This window comes from Mastomys coucha, unplaced genomic scaffold (genome assembly GCF_008632895.1).
Source record: "Mastomys coucha isolate ucsf_1 unplaced genomic scaffold, UCSF_Mcou_1 pScaffold14, whole genome shotgun sequence".
In the NCBI taxonomy this organism is placed as follows: domain Eukaryota; kingdom Metazoa; phylum Chordata; class Mammalia; order Rodentia; family Muridae; genus Mastomys; species Mastomys coucha.
Window position 1 is genome coordinate 62,604,460 of NW_022196896.1, and position 17,592 is coordinate 62,622,051.

The window sequence follows — 17,592 nt, forward strand, 5'->3', positions numbered from 1 at the left end:
CCCTCCCTTCCTCCCTTCCTCCCAGTACTTGTGTGAAGGGAACCAGGGACAGAGGTGGATACCTCACCCACTTCATACAGAGCAGGAAGCTGGGCCATGTTGAGTATCCAGGTTACTTTCCCAAATCTGTAGCCGAAGTTCCAGAGCCCAGGTCAGGAACATTCCCCCATTCTTTCTCATTGGCTTCCACATCTTCTTTCCCTACATCCTTCAAGGCTTCACATGACAGTCTACTGCAGAAGGTGCACTGGCTCCTGGCCTGCAGCAGACTAGCTTCTCCTGTGGCCTTGCTAAGTCCTCCTGTCTTAGCCCACACGTGTGGCAGAAAGTCATCTCATCTGCAGAAAGACATTGTTACAGAGGCAACAAACCCCAAGGGTTGGAAGTCTGCTGTCCCCAGGAACACTCAGAGCTCTGTGCTGGGATCCCTGTGTGGCGCTGGGCATAGGGACCTCTAAGACAGAGTCTGGCACTGCGGTAGAGGTGCTACCCATTTTCCTGGGAAATACACCTTCCTGGGCTGATTCGAGGATTCCAATATGGAAGCACCCAGAGAGGCCAAAAGGGGAGTGAACAAGGATGTAGAGCAGCTTACGGGTAGGACTGGTTTGACGGGGGCGTGTTGTGGGGGTGTACAGTCTAGTTCCTTGTTAGCCTGGCCAGGAAAGAGGCCACATGCATCCCACACACCATCTCCTGCCTTAAGGCACCAGAGCCATTTATTCTTAAAGCCGAAACAGCCTTCAGAACAGAAAGGGGAGGAGTCAATGGATGGGGGATAGAGTTCCAACTGTGAAGACTACCTCGAAGGGGCCAGGGGCAGGCTACACAACAGAGAGAGGAGCCCCACCAGCCGTCTGGGCAGAAGGAGCCCAGAACATAGAGCTGTCAGCCAGTGACTGACTCGGTAGCAGCTACAAGAATCGCCTGTTTAAGCTCCAGCCTGGGAAGGAAAGGAAGGCAGATAGAATGATTAAAACAGCCCTCTAGGTCTCCGTCTGAGGAGGACTGCCCCTCAGCTGCTGGAATACGGGGCGATGGTGTCATATGGCTACTTCTGCAAGGGTTTAAAGAAGCACACAAATATGACCCAGCTGCCGTGGTGGGCACTGTCATTGGCGATACAGCACTGTTAACTGAATGACCTCACAAGCCACACAAGTCCACAAGAACCTGCAGAAGGAGCGAGTCTCCCCCTCCCTTAAATGGCGGCCTAGGAGAGCAGGTGCCAACTGCCATGTCCCAGCCCTAGCCCAACTTTTCTGCATAAGGTATTGAAGCTGAAGCCACAGACTCAACCGATCTGAAGACGGTGTGGCTGAACAGGGAAGGGGCCATGATGGTTAATCCCATTTTGTGTTCCCTCATTGAACTTCAAAGATCTAGGCATGCCCTAGGCACAGCCCTACCTCCAGAAGAGCTGCTGGCCTAGAGGGGAACTTCATTCGTTTCTCTGTAAAGCAGGCCAGGATCCCTTCCAGGGCTGCTGGGTAAGGGGCAGGGTAGGGCAGCCCTTCCTCACAGACCTACCGGTCTTGACTCTCTCTACAGCTCATCAGTGATGGCAGTGTGGTATGTGCTGAAGCCCTGTGGGACCATGTCACCATGGATGACCAGGAGCTGGGCTTCAAAGCTGGGGATGTCATTGAAGTGATGGATGCCACCAACAGAGAATGGTGGTGGGGCCGAGTGGCAGATGGCGAGGGGTGGTTCCCTGCCAGCTTTGTACGGGTAAGACTCCAGTCTGTGCTTTCCGGGGGGTGGGGGTTGAAGACTCTTGGCTCTGCTCAGAAGTCTGGGCCCCAAACAGCTCTGCAGTCCCAGGCATGGAGCGTGGACTACACCCTCTCTGTTTGCTGTTATTTGGTGCCTTAGACTGCATGGGTAGGGGAACAGAACATGTGACACAGACATTCAATCCCCTGCTCTCGAGCCCCTGCTTGTCAGCCCTCTAGGGCCATAGAGAAGAGCCGATCAGGATTGTAAGAATATGGTGCTTCAGAATACCGCCGCTTTAAGGCCTCCTATTCATCACTAGAGTGATGGTGTTTGTTGGTTTGTGTGGGAACTGTGAAACATACACACAGCCCTGGGGAGTAGAAATCTGGGAGGCAGCATAGACAGCGAGATCATACCCAAGAGAACAAGTGACCCCAGTTCCAATCTTAGGCTGCTTCTGGTCACCAAAGAACTCTTGATTTAGACTCCCAAAGGCCAGGCAGAGGGAGAGAATTCCCCCCCCCCCACCCTTTCCTAAACTTACAGGCTAGCCATCTAGCAAGGTCTCTACCTAGGCACACAAATTCCTATACCTAGATGCCCTAGGATGAGTAGGTCTGGTTCAGAAACTCCTAGTGCTTTGCTCCAACCCTTGCTGAGAACAAAGTGTACCAGAGGAGTAGCTTTGACAGCTGCGGTCACCAAACTCATTATCCCCTAACCCAGCTTTGTGTCTCAGAGGCAGTTGCAGGGAAATTGTGGGCGTGCTCTTGGACCTGTGTCCTGTAGCAGCTACTGGCCTCAGCTTCGGATGACCTAGAGCAGAGTTCAGGGACTGACTGGAAACAGCAGGGGCTAATCTGCCTTGCGTTGTTGTCTAAAGCTGAGGGTGAACCAGGATGAGCCCGCGGACGACTACGAGGCCCCGCGGGCCGGGGCTGGAGAGGCCGATGACAGCGGTCCAGAGGCCCAGAGCTGCAAGGATCAGATGCGTACAAATGTCATCAATGAGATCCTCAGCACTGAGCGGGACTACATCAAGCACCTTCGCGACATCTGCGAGGTGAGGAGGGTAGGCAGGGCATGCTTGGAGAAGTGAGGTCAGAGGGCGTGGGGTGAACTGGTGCAGAGGGCGTGGCAGGTAGGATACATGGATGGGTCCCCAGAGAGCTTAGCTCCGCCCCACCTGCCAGGGCTATGTCCGCCAGTGCCGCAAGCGGGAGGATATGTTCAGTGAAGAGCAGCTCCGCACCATCTTTGGGAACATCGAGGACATCTACCGCTGCCAAAAGGCGTTTGTGAAGGCTTTGGAGCAGAAGTTCAACACAGAGCGGCCACACCTGAGCGAGCTGGGTGCCTGCTTTCTGGAACACGTGAGTGCACCTGGACCCATCCTGCACAGGATCCCTAAGCCCTAACAGGCTGCAGTGCCTGGCCCTCTCCCCAACCCCACCCCAGCCCTACTTGTCTGTGCTTGTCACCCTTGTGCTATATATACCAGGCCACCTACTCTTTCCCCAGAATTTTCCACACCAGGTTCACAGATAAAAGCTACTACTAGCCTTCCTGGGCAGACAGTCTTGTCCTCTATTGAAGCAAGTCAAGGGAGTCTCTCCAACTTCCAAGGCCTTTACATGTTTAGCCCTGATAATCTTAACTGATTAGCACCACTGATTTCATTAAAAGATAATAAAATAAAAACAGAAGCATGATCAGAATATCTCATAGAAGCCCTACCAGGAAAGCCCAGTAGTTCCAAGGATAGACAGAAACATCACAGATTTTTTTTTTCCAATCCCTGGAATGATTACATACAGTTTGTACCCAGCGAAGTAGATAGAGCTAGCCCCTATACAAAATTCGGAAGCTCCCGACCCTCTCACCTTCTGGCTGTGGCCTGTGGCCTGGGGAAACAGGAGACAGTCCTCCTGACCTCCAGCTGTGCCCCCAGCAAGCAGACTTCCAGATCTATTCTGAGTACTGCAACAACCACCCTAATGCCTGCGTGGAGCTCTCCCGGCTCACCAAGCTCAGCAAGTACGTGTACTTCTTCGAGGCCTGCCGGCTGCTGCAAAGAATGATTGACATCTCGCTGGATGGCTTTCTACTGACCCCGGTGCAGAAGATCTGCAAGTATCCCCTCCAGTTGGCGGAGCTGCTCAAGTACACACACCCCCAGCACAGGTAGAGGGCACAGGGTGGGGAGGGGAGCTGCCTGAGACTGCATGCCATCAGCCAGCAAATTGAACATTCAAAGCGTGGGTACCATTTGCAGAATGTAGGAACTGGGAAACAGCTTAGGGTTAAAGCAAGGCCGCCACCTTGAGCTATACCGGAGTAGGGAAGGATGTACATCAGTAGTACATTAAGCTCTTCTACCAGGAAGTTATGCAGGAAAGGAGGGCTGCTGTACTTAAGGGGTGAGGCTGTCGCTAAGGGTGACCTCACATGCAACAGCCTCTGGGGACTCTACAGCTCTCCCTGCTCTCCAGCTTGCTGAACCCTGCTTCTGTCTGTCCTGCCCCAGGGACTTTAAGAATGTGGAAGCCGCCTTGCACGCCATGAAGAATGTGGCCCAGCTCATTAACGAACGGAAACGAAGACTTGAAAACATAGACAAGATCGCTCAGTGGCAGAGCTCCATAGAGGACTGGGAGGTGAGGGCCCTGGTGCCCAGGAAATCCTGTGGGGTCTTGCTTAAAAACTGTACTTGCTCAGAAGGGATGAGAAGCGGGGACCCACTGCACTCCCAGGAGCTGTTGGAAGACAGGTTCTCTTGCATTGGGCGTCTGGTGGCCCCCTCCACCTTGGCACCTAATGGCCTCCTTCCTGTGTTCACTACCACACACCTTCCAGCCACTGCCCTAACCCAAGGAACTATGTTTCTAAGACATGTTCGTCTGTTTCTCTGCTCCTACAACAGGCTGGGCTGCTAAGTTTTAGATAACTTCTGGAACTTTTAACAGCTGAGTTTAGAGCCCGTTGATGGGACTAGGAATGGATGCTCACTCACTCTGGGTTGCCCATCCCCATGCATCTGCTAGGTAGCAAGTAAAACTGATGGCTCTACATCCCTGCTCCTTAAAGGCATGGGGTGGGAGGACTCTGCCCCTCTACACACTACAGCCATCCGCCGACCCCTCTACTCCTTGCCCAGATGGAGCTGTGGTGTACTGTGCCAGCTGTTGTTATGAGAACATAAGGGACACCAGAATAAGATGCAGGAAAGGACAGAAGTCCTAGGCTCTATGCTCCCAGAGTCCTAACCCTTGGGAAGGAGGAGCAGGACAGTGCCAGCAGCCTGGTTCTGAGTCCATGCCTGGCCAAGGACTGGAAAACACAGTCATCCCCAAATGGATGGCTGCCAGCAGCTCCCGCAGGTCAGTTTCAGGTACTAAATACATCTAGCTGTAGGGGCAAGTTCCTGCCAAGCCTAATTATTCCTAAAGCATTTAAAAGACAATGTGAGCCACGTCCAGAAGTCTGTACTTGTAATAGCCATCTTCCAAAAGGAAGAGTGGGGTCGGGGCCTAGGAGGTAAAGTGCCTTGCTCTGCATGCGAGCAAGGGGACCTAGATTAAGATTTCTAACACTACATTAAAAAAAAAAATCAGGCGTGATGACACATCTGCCTCTCACTCTAAGATGGTAGAGGCAAGAGGATTCCTCAGAGTTTCTGGCCCCCCAGCCTAACTGATTTTATGAGTTCAGTGAAAAGACCTTGCCTCAACAAATAACGTAGAGATGGCTTGGTGGCTAAAGGTACCTGATGCCAAAGCTGCCAAAACTCATGCCAGTTTCCAGGACCCTTGGGTGGAGAGAGGATCCTGCAAGGGGGTCCCCAGGGCCCTTGGGTGGAGAGAGGATCCTGCAAGGGGATCCTCAGGGCCCTTGGGTGGAGAGAGGATCCTGCAAGGGGGTCCCCAGGGCCCTTGGGTGGAGAGAGGATCCTGCAAGGGGGTCCTCTGTGCTCCACACCCTTGCTGTGGCATGTGTGCATACACCCCTCCCCACAATAAATAAATAATAAAAGTTTTTTTTAAAAAAGGTAGGAGGTCATTAAGACACCTGACTGATGCTGATCTGTTGCCCTACCATGCTCATACATATAAGCACACATGTAAACACGTGGACACAACACACCACAAAAAATGAAAAAGTAAAATTAACTTTAGTATTTTATTTAGCTCAACAGATGAAAATATTTCAAATGTAGCCAACAAACATTTTTGACATTGTTTCATACCCTTTGAGAAATGGTGGTGTACTTCTGTGACATCAGACTCCCAACGCTCAGCAGCCACAGCAGGCCAGTGGCTATGATGAAGTCCTCTTCAACGGGATGGGTCAAACCTACCTTTCTCTCCTCCCGCATCCTCACTTGTAAGGCTGCCTTTGGGCTTTAAGAGTGTTCCTCTTATCTTGTCCTACCTAGCTCAGTTCAGGCGACAGCAGGAAGACAACCCACTCACCCGCGGGGGTGGGAAGCAGCGCCTAAGGTTGGGTGTGCTTACCTCAGGGGCTCTCCTTGGGGTTCACTCAGGGGGAAGATCTCCTGGTCAGGAGCTCGGAACTCATCCACTCGGGGGAACTGACCCGCGTGACACAGCCTCAAGCCAGGAGTCAGCAGAGAATGTTTTTTCTCTTTGACCGCCAGCTCATCTACTGTAAAAAGGTATCCGGACCACCCTGCCTTGACAGACCAGTCCCATGGAGTAGAGCAGTTAAGGGCTGGGGCTCTTGTCTAGAGGCAAAGAGCCTGTCAGGCTCTGCCCTTGGCCATTCTGTGTCTCCAGGAAGCCCGGTCAGGCCCTTAGGACTGGCTCTCCGCTGTGAGCCAAGGGACACTGAGGGTAGCTGTTTGAATAGTGTGCTGTTGAGAACACCCCTTCCCACTCCTCAGATCATGTCTCCCTCTGCAAGCCTTTGCTTCTCTTACGGCTTCTCTGATCCCAGCAGCCTCTGGCCTCCTTACTGCTAGCTTCTGCTTCTTTCAAACTATGGCACAGTAGCCCCATACACGAAGCCTTTCTTGTTCTCTCTGCTCTCTCCCAAACCATATGCACCGCTACTTTAGTTTCTGAGGCTTTCTGCCCACAGACCATGTGCACCTCAAATGATTAGACTGTCCTGTCGGTCAGTGGGCTGGAGGGGAGGTGGGCATGGACCCTGGACATGACCAGGTAGTTAGGCAGGCTGCTGGGCAGCCAGGGCTCAGGGCAGCATCTGGCAGGATCTGCTCCGCCGGGACGTGCTGTACTACAAGGGCCGGCTGGACATGGATGACCTGGAGGTGGTAGATGTGGAAGACGGGAAGGACAGAGACCTCCATGTGAGCGTCAAGAATGCTTTCCGTCTGTACTGTGGTACCACGGGGGACAGCCACTTACTGTGTGCCAGGAAACCAGAACAGAAGCAGCGCTGGCTGAAGGCCTTTGCCAGAGAGAGGGAGCAGGTGCGGCTGGACCAGGAGACAGGTGGGAGATCCTGCTGGGCCTTGCCTAGCCACTGGGGGCCATCCCCATCTGGTAGAAATGGCCATTCCCGGGGTCAACCCCACTGACTGAGTCTATCGGGAGTAAGCTCACTACATATGCCCATCTATTGAGACCTAGCGGAGCCCCTTCCCATTGAGCCCTAGAGAGCATGGGGTGGGTAGTACAGAAGCCTTACCATCCTTTCCTGTTCCTTGGTCACCAGTTTCATGCTTTGATTTGGTAGCCTCCACAGGAGTGAAGAGAAAGAGGCTTGATATTAGAGAAGCAGGAAGGGGGTACAGGGTCAAAGTAAGAAATGAAAACAGTGGCTCAGGGATCTTCGTTCTCTCCCTTGGCTATCAAGACAGAATGGCTGAGCAGGTGAGGGAAGTCCCTGCCGTGCCAGGCTGTCTCGAGCATGATAGGAATGGGGTGCCAGGAGCATAGTACCTGGACTAGAAAGCCCTCCAGGGAGGCACATGAGCAGCTGAAGAAGGCAAGGCGGGGTCTCACATATGCCCTTCCTCCAGGCTTCTCCATCACCGAGCTGCAGAGGAAGCAGGCCATGCTGAATGCCAGCAAGCAGCAGGCCACAGGGAAGCCTAAAGGTAAATGGGAGAAGCCTCCTACTCCCTGGGCATTCCAGCCTTGACTTCATTTCCCTCTGATTTCAAAAGCAATGGCAGCTAGCCATCCATATCCTTGGAGATGTCCACTGGCTGCCCTTTGAAAACAGGCCTATGTTTTCAAAGATGGTAAGGGATGACAGTGTTTGCTTGACTTCTCTGACCTCCAGAAGGCACCGTGTGTTACAGAGCTCATCTCCCCAGGCTGCTGATAGGTGTGCCCCAGCTGCCTGTGAGCGAGCCATCTCTCCAACTCCATAGATAGAGGCAGACATCCCATGCCTTGGACAGTGGCCCTGGCCAGTCCTCAGTCTGCAGTAGGCCAGGCCCAGGCCAAAAACTATTGATACCTGGCTGGGGATCTTATGTGTTGTGGTTAGCCCCTTGGGAAGCAAGTCCTGTGTGGCAAACTACTCTATGGAAGATCTACATGAGAACCCATAAGCAGGCCCCTTTGTCTGCTACCCTTGTGACTTCTGCTGCCCTTCTCTCCTCTGTCCAGCTGTCGGCAGGCCAGGATACCTGACCCGCCACAAGCATCCATCATTGCCTGCCAGCCGGCCGCAGCAGCAGGTGTTGGTGCTAGCAGAGCCCAGGCGGAAGCCATCTAACTTCTGGCACAGCATCAGCCGACTGGCACCCTTCCGAAAGTGAACCAGCACCCATCAGACAACCCGACGGCACTTTGTGGACCTGTCCTTTCCTCTCTGAGGCCTACACCCTCAGGCCCTCTGCCTGTTTTACAAACTGGAAGTGAACAGGCACAGCGTCTTGCTGTATGAAGTCTGGGCCCTGCCTCTGGCCCCTTCCCCATGGCTAGTATGCAGGTACCAGCCTTTGCCTATACTCTGGACCTGCACAGAGCCTCCATCAGTGTAAGCCTGCACGCCACAGCTCTAAACCTCTGGCCAGGCTGTGCTATGTGCACGCATCTGCTCTGGACATTCTTTGGAAAGCTATCATTTCCACTCTCCTGTTTCCTCTGGGTAGGAGACCAAAATCTGTGGCCATGAGCCACCTGCCAAAGCAGGTGTGTGCCCCTCTGCTCTTTATTTGTCCGTTCAGGCCCCCAGTGCACTTGCAACCTGGCAGGTCAGGAACCAGGAATTCTGCACTAACTCTACCTATAGCTGTCCTTATGCCTCCTGGTCCCTCTAGACACTGCTGGCTGCCAGACACCCTCTTTACTTGTGACATGTATAACGAGAACAAAACCATACAGTCAAATGTGTCCCTGGTTCCAGGTTAGTGACAGTTCCCTGTAGCTGGAGTGGCTGCACACACACACACACACACACCCACTCCCTGTTCATTATGATTTCAGTTGTGTTGTTTCTCTAATACTGGAGAATTGTTAATGACACAGAAAGATTGCCTTACCCTAGTAAGTGTGAGAAGCCATAAGGACTGGACTCTGTGACCCCGCATGGACGGCCTCCTCATGGGGCACATGGCCCGGCCTGCACATGGTGCAGACCCTACAGGACTCGGAAGCATGGAGTCACTCTTGCGCTGCATCTTCTCTAATCCAAAAGCCACATTTAATTTCATAAAGAAACGAATGAAAAGTGGCCTGGCTGCTGGTCAGCTGGCGGTGTGTGTCAATTTCTTCTTGTGTGCCATCCTCCTGGGCTGGCGCCCTGCCTCTCCTCCTCTTCTGCTCTCAGCCTCAGGGTTCTGGTAGATGTGGCCTATGGTGGCTAGGGTCATTGTTGCAGAGGCCCCAAAGAGGGGTGCAAGAAAGCAGGTCCAGGGACCTTGTACAGAAGGGTCAACACACAGCCTCCCTTTCCACCTCCCAGAGAAGCTAACTGGCACAGGTGGGCTAAGAGGTGGGCTCAGCACCTTCCTTGCTAAACTGAGGGACCCTTAGGCTTGGGGAGCTGCAGAAGCCTATACCTCCCACACTACTTAGAAGCACCCCCCCCCCAAGCCCATCAAGGGCTGAACACATAGCCTTGTCCCAGCCCCCAGGAACTTCTTCACTGGGTGAAGTGGTAGCAAGTGCTACAAACTCCCATGAAAAGATCAGAATATGCAACACAAGTCAATCTTTATTGAAAACTGCAGTATTAATTACATAACAATTCTGGTTACAATAAACGTGCTTTTAAGGATTTTAAATCTGAGCTCATCTACTCATCAGATTGCATAAAAAATTAAAACAGTGTGAATTTACATCTAATTGAACTGGCTTGGGATGGACAGTCTGCCCGTTCCTTTGTTTTGACACATAAGTTCCATGAAGAGGCAAAGGATGCCTTTAACACTGGAAGACAATGCCGACTTAAGCATAAAAAAAGTACCAACAACAGTGTAAAAAAGAGTATTTAAAAACAAAAGTTTAAAAAAAGAAGAACCTTTTCTGTTCAATCACAGCCTATCAGGCTTCTTGGGGCCTCCAGCTGCCACAATCACCTTGCTGGGAGCCAGTTCCCAGTCTGACCCAACTGGTCTATTATATTGCCCCACAGCCTGCACCAGACCCACCCACTGCCCTTCCCTGGGAATTACCTGTATACCACCCACTGGCCCTCACATATCATGTATAGCTACTGCAGTCCTTGGACAGAAAAGCTGCTGCCTCCCAGACCATAATTCTAGTCAGATTTATTCCACAGGCTTTCTGTTCTTCACGTGAACAGGGAGGGGTAGGGAAGTGAAGAATCCTTTAAGACATGGGAAGTTAATGTTTCTGTTCCTACTGAAACCACTCCATCAAACACAGAAGACTGGGCAGGAGTAAGCAACTCAGGAAATGCAAAGACCTGGGAGCTGTGCTGGACATGAGAGATAGCTCCGCTGCACGCCTGCCCTCCACAACCCTTGGAAAGCACCAGAGGACAGGCCCAGCAGCTAGCAAGCTTGCCACTGCACCCTGGGAGGTCCTGCGCTACCTGACAGAGCCAGGTACACCACAAGTACAGATGTCAGCTGCTGAGAGAAGGTAATGCTAAACTCCAATATTCAGAAGGAGAACTGAGGAAATCTGAGGCAGCCCCAATGTTTAAGGCTGGCACTTGTCAACTTCTCCCAACTACAGGCACACTCAAAGGCCCAAGTCAGAAGCCAGGGAGCTCAAGCCTCCCCGAGAATGACTTTCCTCTCACTGTACTGTAAAACAGCCAGTCTGCTCCTCTAGCCTCCTGTCCCATCAGAACAAAGGTAGGACACCCAACAACCAATGCGAGCACTGCCTCTGCAAAACACTCCCAAGCCGCTACTCAGAATGGCAACTGGGAGCCAAAAGCCACTCAACAGCTCTTCCAATAAGAGCACAGCACCAGAGACAACAGTCCAGAGGCCGCTTCCATGCCTGTAGCCTAACTGACCCAATCCTGATGGTGGGTTTACTTCTCAAGAGTCAAGGAGCTCACAGGTTCTAATACTCCACAACTCTAAACTACAAATCGCAGCAGTAGAGGAAGAAAGCTCCCTAGCCCCAGAGAAGGCAGCAGAAAATAAGCTCATATATATATATATATATATGACGTCTCCTTACCAACGATGTTAGTGCTCATTGGTACCAGACTCCCTGCTTGCCTGTCAATTCAGCTGATGGACTCTAGTCAGGAATGTCACACTCGTAGAAAGCACACTTTCTTGGAATGTTCCTCAATGTTTTGGGATACCTGTGCAGCCATGTAATAGAATACCGACCCAGTTCTGTTCCTTAATTTTACTGAAACTGCATGTTGTTAAAGTCACCACCTGTGACAGTTCACTACCATCCATATACCCAGGTTTTTACCTGGTAAGATCTCTCACCAGCAGATTCCATAGTGATGACCTGATAGCTTCAACACAGACAAGATTTCCACACAAACGAGTTGTATAATACATAGGTGTCTGATAGTCACTCCATTTCAACAGTTCCGAGGCAAGTGTGTGAAGCTGATGTGATCAGCAAGAGGGCAGCACCCCCCCCCCCCCCCCCCCCCCCCCCCCCCCCGAGAACTCAGGGCCTGTGGATACACACACTGTGTGCAGCTGCAAGCAGGCCCAAAGACTTGGAAACTTCCTGCTGCTGGCAAACAAATCTACCCTTCCCAGGCAGGGAGATAGCTATGTTTAGTTGGGGGTGGGTAAGAGGACTTTTACAAACACACGAAAATCACAGGTACATTTGTTCTAATGATCTGTGGTTATTCACCTGGGAAACCACCTTCTGTCAGCTGAGTCTGGGAAACCTTGGAACTACCAACACTGCACATCATCCACCACAGGGATGGGATCCCAACAAGGAAGCAGGGATGCAGGCTACACGCTACAGCAAACGTTTCTATCTCTGTGCAGTGTGCTTTCTTGTGCTAGCCCTCCCCCCATGCACACGCACACCCAAACACACACGCACATGCTCACAAACACACATACACACACACACACTCTTAAGTGCTCATGAGGCAATTAAACATACTCATCCATAAACATTCTATGTTCATGGACATAAGGAATGAGGAATCTTCTGTTCACACTGATCCATGCAGAGATCTTCCTAAACTTCTCAAAAAATAAAATGCTAAAAAGAAAATTATGGAGAGCATTACTATAAAAATAAGGTTACCAAAGGTTCCATATTCAGGTGACCCACCCTCTAGCCAAGTTGATTGCTACTGAGGTGAACTCCACACCAACATGGAAGCCCCGACTTAGCTGCCAGAGACAAGCACCCCTTCCAACCAAAGCCCCAGCAATTCAATGGGGTTGAAAAAAAAAACCCAATTGACAGACCCCAGAGAGGTCCTCATGCCCTGCCCCTTTGACCCACACTGAACAGAAACACTATCACAGATTCAAGTTGGGCATACTCAGGCAAAAAGAACCCTTGTGATTTCTTATGTACACACTCAAAATCTTTCCCACCACAGAGCCTTCCAGGAAAGCGCATTCCTGAACTGCCTGGCCCTTTCCGCTTTCCACATCTGCTCGGTACTGCGAGCCTTCATCGACAGGAGAGACAGTGGCAAAAGAGGCTCACAAAGCACTTATGCAGGTTTCCCAGGCCTCACCCCGCTAGTCACAGAGGGCAGGTCATCCTCAGGTGAGTGACCCCAAGACAAGCTACATCCTTTCTACATTTTTAGACATAATCACAGCCCTGCTTCTCTACAAGAAATATGAGGACCTAACTTAAAAATACACTTATTCCCTTATAAGCAGTCTTAAATGTACAACACTCTCCACAGCACACAGCTGAAGTCTTGGTGGGAGAATACAGCAGTGCCTGTGTCTTTAGCTGACTCAATTATTCTCAGGGGAAAAAAGGAATGGTTCCCTAAGTGAAATAAAGCAAAAGACAGCACTGCCGCAGTGTGGCTGCTTCTCTGACAGCTTCCCTCCAAGGAAGACAGTTTACTTCTACAAAGGACTTTTCCAACAGTCCCAACAGACACACAGAACATTATCCTGTAAGACATACAGTGGAAACTCAGGTGGCAGACCCTGCTCTGACACACAGACCATTCTTCACCCCAGCTGGACTGGTCACCAAGCTCCTTTATTTCCTGATAAGCTTCAGGTAGATCCCTGCTCTCCAGAGCACACTCCGGCTGAAATGAAGGAGAGGGACCCCCACTATCTCTGCTGCTGCTGTCTGGAGCTGCTGCAGGCACTCACTCTCTTTCTTTCTCTCTCTCTCTCCCAGTCCCTGCAGCTCCCTCCAGGAGCAGTCAGTCAGTGCCAAAAAGCCAGGCTGCTGAAAGCTACAAGTCTGTGTCCATAACTGGCAACCCCAGCATGCTAAGAGTCCTCTCCAGTACTCCCCACACTTCAGAGAGGAGATCCCTTGCACAAGTGTAACTGAGACTCAGCGTACATCACAGACGTGCGTGACAGGCTGTGAACACGGTCCAGTCCTTTGGGTTTTGCATATGATGGTTTTGCATCAGTCACTGCAGGTAGATTGAGCAAGCTTTGTTTTTGTTTGTTTTTATAAACATGCATTCAACTAGATATGATTCAGAATAGAGTAATACTCCCTTTTTTATCATTACAGTTAGCTAAAAAATTTGCCAGGCAGTCCACAAAACAGGATTTGCTTTAAAACCAACCCAGAGTTAGTTGGAGACTATCGAGCTGGGACCTGCTGGGCTGGGGCGCAGTCATGTTTAGCTAAGTGTCGGAGCAGTAAGAAGAAAGTCCTGGTTGGAGGCACAAGGCCTGCAGCACCAGCTGTGGAACTCAATGAAGTGACTGCACAGCTCCATCCTCAAATCTGGGAAAGAATGACAACAGTCAGACAGGCTCTTGGCACCTGTGCTTTACCAATTCCAGAGGGCAGCGGTACCCAAAGCTGCAGCACCTGGTTCCCACCCACCTTACAGACACACCCTGTGCCCCCTGCCCCATTAAACCTGGAGTCCTACACACTGCAGCAAAGAGAAGTGATACAAGCCCAGTACAGAAGCAGCAAGACAAACAGTTAACACTCAGTGCTCTCCTTCCTTCTTCCTTCCTTCCTTATTGGGATGTCCCAATGAGAATAACAACATAATGAGGTAAGGTCTGGGTGCCATTTGTGGGCAGGTGGGCCAAGGCTGTAAGGAAAGTAGGTGAGCAAGGAGGGCAAGCTGGAGGGAGCAAGCCAATAAGCACCCATCCTCACGATCTGTGTCAATTCCTGCTCAGATGCCCATTATGATGGGTTGTAATTGTAGTAATTGTAAGTTAGGCCAAGCCAACTCTTCCCTTCCCTATGGTGCTCTTGCTCAGTGTTTTACCATTCTGACAGACAAGCAAACTAGACCAGTGCTTGTATCTGGTCAGTTTCGCAGTTTCCTCAGAGAAGTGCACCTCAGCAGGGCCCACCCAGCCGCATCCTTCACTAATACTCACATTAATTTGCAGGGCAATCACCACTGCGGGGGCACATAGCTGTAGGTGGGTGTTCCTGGGGCTCGATATGTGGGGACAGTGACTGGGTGAGGGGCTACAGGAGTTGGAGAATGAGCAGTCAGCAGGGTACCTGGAAGAAAGAACACCTCATAAGGAAGCACAAGTGGCTGCTACAGAGAGCTCTATCACCATGGTTTCTGATAGCCCATTAGGATCTGGCTTCCTGTGGGGAGCGGGAAGGGAAAGAGTTGGGAGGAGAGGGAAGAGGAATGGTCTTGGTCTTGAGACACAAGGGTCAAAGCTCCAAACGGATTATCCTTTCAACACTTTCAACCAAGTGTTGTTGAAAGGCATTATTAGCGCAGCAGTCGGTGCTCTCAGGATGCTTCCAACTCCTCTTCAGACCGCACACACTCATTTTGGCAGAACACATTACTACAAAATGAAAAAGCTACTCCCCTTAAACGGGAAGGAGATTCTGACACACGAAGAGCAGAGGTGAATGTGGAGAACAGTGTGCTAAGTGAGGAAGCCAGTGAGGAAGGAGAGTGTGTGCCCCCACTCAGGTGAAGTGCTCCACACTGTCAAATTCAGACTTGGACCTTGGAACAGTGGATGCTACACCTCAGTAAAGGAGAATGGCCTATCTGTTTAATGGGTAGAGGGATTATAGATTTGCAGGGTCCATGTTCTGGAGATCTGTTTCCCAACACACTGAGTTATATACTGGAGGAAGAGGTCAGAGAGGGGAAGAGAGAAAAAGACCATGAATACACCCATGAAGGAGTTCTGTTCCATTCGCACGTACACTCAGCAATGGCTCTGAGGTTAAGCCACACCTCCACACCTCAAGGTAGAGGCAAATCCTTGCTGTGCATACTTCTCCTGAGGAAGCAGTCCCCAGGCTGGCAGCAGCAGTCTATGCTAGTTTTCCTTAACAACAAATTCAGAAAAATCAAAGCAGAAATTAAACAGAATCCCATAGTGCCAGAGCTGACATAATTTCCTTATGTTGACATCCAGAAAAAAATTGTGTAAGGGATGGCTTCTTTTTTTTCCCCCTTAAATTTCAGTCATGGAGAACCCAGTGACCTTGTATGGAACAGCTTAAAGGCATCTACATATACTGAAAGGTCAAGAGGTGGCCCCATCCTTAGTCCTTAGACTTGCCATCAAATCCCAATCTTCCATGGAGGAATGTCCCAACTCACTTTCCTGATTCAATCAATAAATGGCATAGGATTTTCACAAGCAGCTATTCCCTCTATCAATACAAAGCCAGCTTTCCTAGAGAAACTTTCTCATTACCACAACCTCAACAACAGAGACAGCTGGCCCATCTGGAACTGCCTAGTTTAGCTGCTCGCTGAAGGAGCCAAATGAGGGCTACCTGAACACTCCTCATTCCCACTGCTGCATGGCCACCTAGCTCACTAATAAGGCATGGTATTCAGCTAAGTTCCACAGTGGAGAGGCCACTGACTCATGTCTGTTCCTGAAATGAGAAAGGGAAGAGAAGGGTGGGCTTGGCAGTCCTTTCACACAACTGAAGTCATGAGACTCAAAGACCACGGGGTCAGGAGCATCATTGGCCTCTCACCACTTCAGCAGGTCTCAGGGTGCCACAGAACACATAAGAACTAGGACTTACCTGCTGACATGGCCATCGTGGTCCCAGCGACCATGCCCATGGTGACCCCGCTGCCTCTAGGAGGAGGGATGGGAGCTGGGTAGACCGTTGCTGGCATGCCATTGGGCTGCACCACCGTGGTGTGGTGAATGACGTGAGGAGGTGCTGCATACAGAGGTTGTGTATAGTACGTGCCTTGCTGTGGGGAAAACAGAGACAACTGCCAAAGGGTCCCAGGGCTGTAGGTAGACGATGGAACCAGCCCTCCCCCAGGAGTAGGGCATGCCCAAGCATACCTGGGCGTAGGGGCTCTGCTGGGGGTAGGCACTTCTCACTGGGTACACAGCCGTCTGGTAAGGATTGGGGGAAGAGGAGTATGGTGGCACAGCTCCGCTGGTTGGAGAACAGGACACTTTGTAAGGTGTGCCAGGAGTGTAGCCTGGAACAAAGAAGCCAAAGGCCTAAGTTCACCTAGCCAATGCCAGACAAGGACAACTCTACAGGGAAGAGCCAGGGCCTCTAGCAATCATGAACACCGTGGAGCCCTGTTGCCACTGCAGCCCCCCCCCCCCCACCTACATCTCTATGCTTTGTGTGCAGGTACGCACATACAGTGCTAAGTTCTGCAGAGCACATACGCACACAAGAACCTGTCCTGTCTTCCTGGGTAGAAACTGCTGTGGTCTTCTTAAGCTCGATTTTGCATTAATGGCACATACACCCTTTCACCCTACCTTTAAGGTCTAATTTTAGGGAAATAAGCATACACACACACACACACACACACACACACACACACACACACACACACGAAACTTCACTGTAAGCAAGCTATATTGCTCATTACAGCAAAACTAAAGAAACCAACAAAATGTAAAAGGCTGGCAAAGCACCTCAGTGTAAAGATGTGAGTCACGGGAGTAGGCTGACTTGCACCATCACCAAAGAGAAAATGATAAAATGAAACACTAAAACAGATTACTGAACATAAGACAAAAGAAGATGCTAAGAAATGGCTCAGCAGTTAATAGCACATCTTGCTCTTCTAGAGAACCTAGGTTCAGCTCCACCCACATAGGGTCACTCACAATTCCAGCTCCAGAGCATTGAACCAACTCTTTTGCCCGACAGAAGCACTGGACTTAACATGCACAACCCCCCCACCACACACACACATACACAAATAATTTCTTAAAATAAAAGGGGACAGAACATATAAAGCTACATGATGAAGGAGGGAAGAGAAGATGGTACCCTACAGCCACGTGAGGCTATTTCCAGAAGATGTACTAACGGGTCACAGGAA

General features: G+C 50.9%; 2 protein-coding genes across 9 annotated transcripts in view; one reads left to right on the plus strand and one right to left on the minus strand.

The window, feature by feature from the left end:
* The window catches only part of Arhgef4 (Rho guanine nucleotide exchange factor 4), a 134,030-nt gene extending 124,637 nt beyond the window's left edge, over positions 1 to 9,393 (plus strand). For 4 of the 5 annotated variants that reach the window (XM_031367131.1, XM_031367134.1, XM_031367132.1 and 1 more), the window contains 9 exons: positions 1,552 to 1,731; positions 2,603 to 2,782; positions 2,913 to 3,092; positions 3,671 to 3,903; positions 4,247 to 4,376; positions 6,263 to 6,394; positions 6,953 to 7,196; positions 7,727 to 7,804; positions 8,325 to 9,393. In XM_031367131.1, coding sequence (XP_031222991.1) covers positions 1,552 to 1,731; positions 2,603 to 2,782; positions 2,913 to 3,092; positions 3,671 to 3,903; positions 4,247 to 4,376; positions 6,263 to 6,394; positions 6,953 to 7,196; positions 7,727 to 7,804; positions 8,325 to 8,476 — 1,509 coding nt within the window. In that variant the 3' untranslated portion in view covers positions 8,477 to 9,393. The remainder of the gene's footprint in view (positions 1 to 1,551; positions 1,732 to 2,602; positions 2,783 to 2,912; positions 3,093 to 3,670; positions 3,904 to 4,246; positions 4,377 to 6,262; positions 6,395 to 6,952; positions 7,197 to 7,726; positions 7,805 to 8,324) is intronic. The other variant, XM_031367133.1, reaches the window with a different exon arrangement.
* A 465-nt stretch (positions 9,394 to 9,858) lies between these two features.
* The window catches only part of Fam168b (family with sequence similarity 168 member B), a 33,025-nt gene continuing 25,291 nt past the window's right edge, over positions 9,859 to 17,592 (minus strand). For 2 of the 4 annotated variants that reach the window (XM_031367136.1, XM_031367138.1), the window contains 4 exons: positions 16,583 to 16,725; positions 16,308 to 16,506; positions 14,657 to 14,786; positions 9,859 to 14,036 (listed from right to left, as the gene is read on the minus strand). In XM_031367136.1, the coding sequence (XP_031222996.1) occupies positions 14,674 to 14,786; positions 16,308 to 16,506; positions 16,583 to 16,725 (455 nt within the window). In that variant the 3' untranslated portion in view covers positions 9,859 to 14,036; positions 14,657 to 14,673. The remainder of the gene's footprint in view (positions 14,037 to 14,656; positions 14,787 to 16,307; positions 16,507 to 16,582; positions 16,726 to 17,592) is intronic. The other 2 variants (XM_031367137.1, XM_031367140.1) reach the window with 1 other exon arrangement.